At 58.5% G+C, this 4,892-nt stretch overlaps 1 protein-coding gene across 4 annotated transcripts in view; it reads left to right on the top strand.

Annotated features, from left to right (window-relative positions):
- ATP2A3 (ATPase sarcoplasmic/endoplasmic reticulum Ca2+ transporting 3) overlaps positions 1-4,892 on the top strand; it is a 46,781-nt gene that overhangs the window by 39,944 nt on the left and 1,945 nt on the right. Inside the window, exon 21 of one of the 4 annotated variants that reach the window (XM_024734395.1) lies at positions 71-1,465. The exons of 2 other annotated variants lie outside the window; for them this stretch is intronic. In XM_024734395.1, coding sequence (XP_024590163.1) covers positions 71-117 — 47 coding nt within the window. In that variant the 3' untranslated portion in view covers positions 118-1,465. Of the gene's footprint in view, positions 1-67; positions 1,466-4,892 lie in introns of those variants that run through there. One more of the 4 variants, XM_024734387.1, reaches the window with a different exon arrangement.

The following is a 4,892-nucleotide window of genomic DNA, read 5'->3' as shown; positions in this document are numbered from 1 at the left end:
AGAAGGAACCAGTGTGTGTGTGTGCTCTCATACGTACATCTTAACACGCTCTTGGGTTTTCTTCCAGAAGAGAGTGCCGGGAGCAGAGTGGAGTTTCCAGTGTGTACCTCAGAGTGATGGTGCCCAAGCCTTCGTCCCCCGAACCCCCCCTGCCTGCACGCTCACCTGCTTGCTCACTGGGCCCTGCTGAGGTCGGGGTGGCCACCTCCAGGCCCATCCCGGGGTCTCTGTCCCTCTCCCATCTCCCTGGGGGCTCTGTAATTCAGGTCTCTAGGGCTCTCCTGGGCAGTTCATCCCTGAAGCTGTGGCCCAGGAGCTACAACCCGGGCAGGGCCTGCCCAGAAGCCCGCAGCAGAGCCCTCCTCCCCAGATCCACAAAAGCGCTCAGGAGTCCGCTTCCCCTTCCTTGGAGGCAGGGCATTTCCTTGGTGACCTGCGTCTCTGCATAGACAGAGCTCTCCTGGGAGCCACTCTGGCCTCTCCCTCAGTGCCTGGGCTGGGGCCTGGTTGGTCTGGGGTGAAGCGGGGACAGCCAGGCCCAGCTGTGCACAGCGAGGGCGGACGGCCCCCTGCACTCTGCTTCCACGGAGTCAGCTCCCGAGGGCTTGCGCCTGTTTGTGTTTATGTGTGCAGGGGGTGGAAGGCTCAGAGAGAGGGACACGGGAGCGGGGGAGGGGGGCGGAGCAAGGACCCCCTTTCCTGGGAGATGGCCAGCCTGCCTGCCTCAGCTCGGCGCACCCCCAGACTCAGGTTTCTCTGTTCCAAGCCGACAAAGCACGCGCCGTCTTGGTGCTGCCTGCTCTGCCAAGCGGAGGACGATTTGCCTTCTGTGTCCCTGGCGCCTGAGACCCGAGCCGTCCTCGGGTCCCTGACCACTGCGCCTTGACACCCTGACCCAGCGCCTGGCCGCGTCAAGGTCTGCATGGCTGCGTGATCCTGAGTCCCCACACCCATGGGCCGAAAGGACGTCCTGAAGAATGGTTAGCTACCCAAGGGCACGTCCACTCCCTCCCTTCCGATGATGGGAAAAGAGCGTTTGCGGGACACAAGTGTTCTCTTCACTCAGCTTTTGCCCCTCCAGCGAAAATTAGCTAAGAGCAGAAGAAGCAGTGAGTAAATGGCCGTGCGTCCTCGCCCCTCCTAGAGAGTGTACAAAGCGATTATTTTATGTGTAAATCAAGACCCGCATCCCTGTCCTGGTCCCCAGAATCAAAAGGCCCCCTGGGCCACCTTGCAGACAAATGGGCTCCACGTTCAGTAGCCCCTCCGCCCACACTTCCGCCCTCCCCTCGCTTGAAAGAGAGAGAATCAGAGTTGGGTGGGACTTTCCTGGAGCCCCCAGAGATTCTCTGCATCTTTCCTGCTGGGGGAACGGAGGTCTCGGAAGGGGGAAGGGCCCTGTACCCACATGCTGACGTGCAGTCTGGTAGAGAAATAAAGGTTGAGTGTCTGGGGCAACAAGGGCCATCAGCGTGTTTCCTGGAGAGCGGTCCCCCCTCTGCCCCCTCGGTGTCTCCCTGGGGGCTCCCACCACCTGTGCCCCCTCCGCCAGGAGCAGTGAGTGAAGGTCTGGGGCTCCGATGCCAGCCGGAGGGAGATCTCATCCTCAGACAGGGGGGCGGGGAGCCACGCCCCCATAGCAGAGGCCTGACTGCCTTCTCCTCACGTGTAAGGCACTTGAAAGTTTGTGCATGTGATCAAAGCCCTTTACACACGATTCACAGGGAGATGAGGCTGGGCGGGGCCCGTGACTCCCAGGGGCAGGGCTGGGTCTGAAGCCTGAATATCAAGGGTTACTTGCTCCCCACAGAGGGGCCCCCGGCCCTGGCTGTTCCGGGGGTCCTGCATCTCCCTGAGGTACCACCCGCCTCTTGTCCTTCCCAGCCCAGCTCAAATGCACCTCCCCGAGGCTTCCTGAGGCTCACACTGTCCCGGGGCCTCGTGAGGCTGCTTGACATTAACTCCTGACTCGCCCAGGTGGCCGTGCCCTCCAAAAGTGGGAGCTCTGGGAAGGGAAGAGCCGTGTTCCCCTGCCTCCCTCATTTCCTCCTCTGAAAGGAGAACTCACTGCCCTCCGAAGGGGACTCAGGCCCTGCCCACAGGGCCAGAGGCAGGAACAACTGTATACTTTGTGGGGCTCAGTGCAAAATGAAAATGGGGAGCCTCTTGTTCAAAAATTAAGAACTTCTTAACAGTGGCAGCAGAGCAATACACCAAGTGCGGGGCCCTTCTGAGCACAGGGCCCCGTGTAATGCAAGGATGGCACGTCCAGGAAGCAGGCCGTGACCAGAGGAGACAGGCAGGACCCACCCTTCGGAGCTCCCAGGCTTTATTTAGGAGACAGGATTTGACACACAGAACACAGCAGAAGCCGGGGATGGGCAGAAGGATTCCCTCTTGAACAAAATCCGTCTCAGATCACAAAGCCTTTTTATATACCTTGTCTCCGGGTCCTCAACCAGCTCCATGAGATGGGCCCGGCAGGGCGTAGGGCTCCGTCTTACAGATAAAGAGCCTGAGGCCCTCTGAAAGTCTGACCATCAAGCTGGCCCTCATCCTGACGGACAGGCAGCGAGCGGCGATAAGATGGGCCTGGGGTGCTTACATAGGAGGCAGGCAGGCTCCAGCGCTCCTGGCAGCCTCTGGGGCACGTGGCCAGGCCTGCTTTGCCTCCATCCCCACCCAGCCCTGCCCAAGTCCGGCCTTGTCCAGCCCACAGGACACGGAGCCCGATGGGCCAAGGTAAACAGAGGTTTCCTACCTCACGGCCACTGACCCAGGAGGGAATTCCGGGGAAAGCCCTGGCACACTTCGCACTGGCTCCGGGATGGCAGTGACCAAAATGCCCATGGCCTCCCCCACCCCCTCCAGAGGCCAGGATTTTGTGGTCCTACGGACCCCCACACTGCACCCCTCCCAGGAGGGATGGATGCCCATTGGGGCTGCACTGGGAGAAGTGGAAGGGCAAAAACAGGAAATGAAGATGTGTCCACGCAAAGACCTGAACCTAAGTGTCCACAGCAGCTTTATTCATTGTAGCCCCAAACTGAAAACAGCCCAAATGGCCATCAACAGGGGCAGGATAAACAAACTGGCATGTCCATACAGCAGAATACCCATATATGCAACAGAATGCACGATGCTTAAAACCCTGGTGTGAGGAAAGGAAGCCAGAACCAAAAAAGAGCCCATACTGAGCGATTCCACCTCCATGAAGTTCTAGAAAAGGCAAAACAAAGCTGTAGCAACAAAGCAGATCTGTGATTGCCGGGGGCTGGGGGTTGGGGAAGACCAACAGCAAAGGGGCAGGAGGGAACGTTCAACGGTGAGGGATTGGGGAGGGGAGGGGAGTTCCATGCATTTGTTGAGACTCATCAAACTGTGTGCCTAAAATGGGTACAATTTTTTGCATGTAAATTATACCTTAGTGCAGTTTGATTTAGAAGAAAGAGAAAAGAGGTGGGAGCCAGAGGAAGTGGCGGTCACGCGGCTGCTGTTAGGTGTAGCGGCTTCAGCATCGGCAGGGGGCGGGCCTCCAGGTGTGTGCGCAGTGTTTGTGGGGCAGTGGCCCAGGCCAGCCCCAAAGAGTCCCCACATTCCAGGGGAAGAGAGAGGCTGAGAACCAAGGGGAGATGGCCCAAAAGCATGGAGGAGAACCAGGGGGTCGTGATGCCTCAGACACTCGGGCAGAGGGGCTCCAGCTGGATGGAGGCCCTTAGTAGGGGATGGAAGAGGCCAGAGAAGCCATGCAAGATCTGGGCAGTGAGGAGAAGCCAGCCTGGGGACCCCCGTAGTGGCCTCCCCGTGGATGCCTGCCCTCCCCTAGACAGTCCAGTTAGGCCAGCCCAGGGCCCTGTTCCACAGCGTCTGAGAGGCTGTGTGAACACTGAGGCTGGACCAGCTGGTGTGGGAGCTTGGACCGAGCTCCTCTCCGGGCAGAGGCGTGGCCCCTGCAACCTTGGGACCCTGAGTGGCCAAGGAGACCCACTGGAGCCTGTGCCGACCTCCTTGAGGGCCCGGGCTGGCCTCCAGGGTAGGCACACAGGCCCCCTCCACCCTCACAGAGTGGCTAAATTTAGCCAGGCAGGGGAGGTCATCTTGGGGCCAAGCTTGGCAGCACTGCCTTGCCTCCCTACAAGGCCCGGCCCAGTACCCGCTCAGGCCATCCGGCCTTTGGGCTTATAAGGCAGGTCTGGCGGCTCTGAAGGGCTGGAGTCTTAGGGTGGGCTCTGGGCCAAGATCTTAGACTTTGGGGAGCTTCCTTCCCAGCCACCAGCAGATACGGGAGCTAATCGTTGTGTGACCTTGGGCAAGGCCCTTAACTTCCAGATCCTCAGTGTCTTTATCTGCAAAGTGACAATTCTTGAGCCTCATTCACGGGGCTGCTGTAAAGAAAAGCCTGCAGAATTCTAGGTTTCCTTCACTTCCCAAAATGCCTGTAACAAACACGGATATCTGCCCCTGGGGATGCTGAAGTGGGGGCCAAGGGCGGGAAAGCACAGGCCTCAATGGAAAGATGCACTTTAGAACCAGTGAGAGGGACATTGACCCTATCAGCTGCCTGTCTTACTCTCGCAGAGTGATTCACGAGAAAAGGAAATTGGGGAAAGAAATGTAATTGCTTTTATTTCTTTTTGTTTTGGGCACATTTTTGGTTATGATAACATCCCCAGATGAGACTGTCTTCCGGGGCATCCTGTTTTCTGAGTGTCAGGGTCAGAACCGAGGCTGTAACAGGAGCACGTGTGTGTGCTCCAAGCAAGTCTGTCTGTCCATTGGTCCATCTGTCTGTCAGCAAGCCTAGCTCCTTGGAGGAGGAAGAGGAGGAGGAGGCGGGGGAGAAGGAGGAGAACATGGTGACGGAGTGAAGGGCACAGACACAGACTGGAGAA

The sequence above is a fragment of the Neophocaena asiaeorientalis genome, unplaced genomic scaffold (genome assembly GCF_003031525.2).
Source record: "Neophocaena asiaeorientalis asiaeorientalis breed wild unplaced genomic scaffold, Neophocaena_asiaeorientalis_V1.1 scaffold129, whole genome shotgun sequence".
In the NCBI taxonomy this organism is placed as follows: Eukaryota; Metazoa; Chordata; class Mammalia; order Artiodactyla; family Phocoenidae; genus Neophocaena; species Neophocaena asiaeorientalis.
Note: the sequence above shows the minus strand (reverse complement) of the source record. Positions and strands in the feature narration are given on the sequence as shown.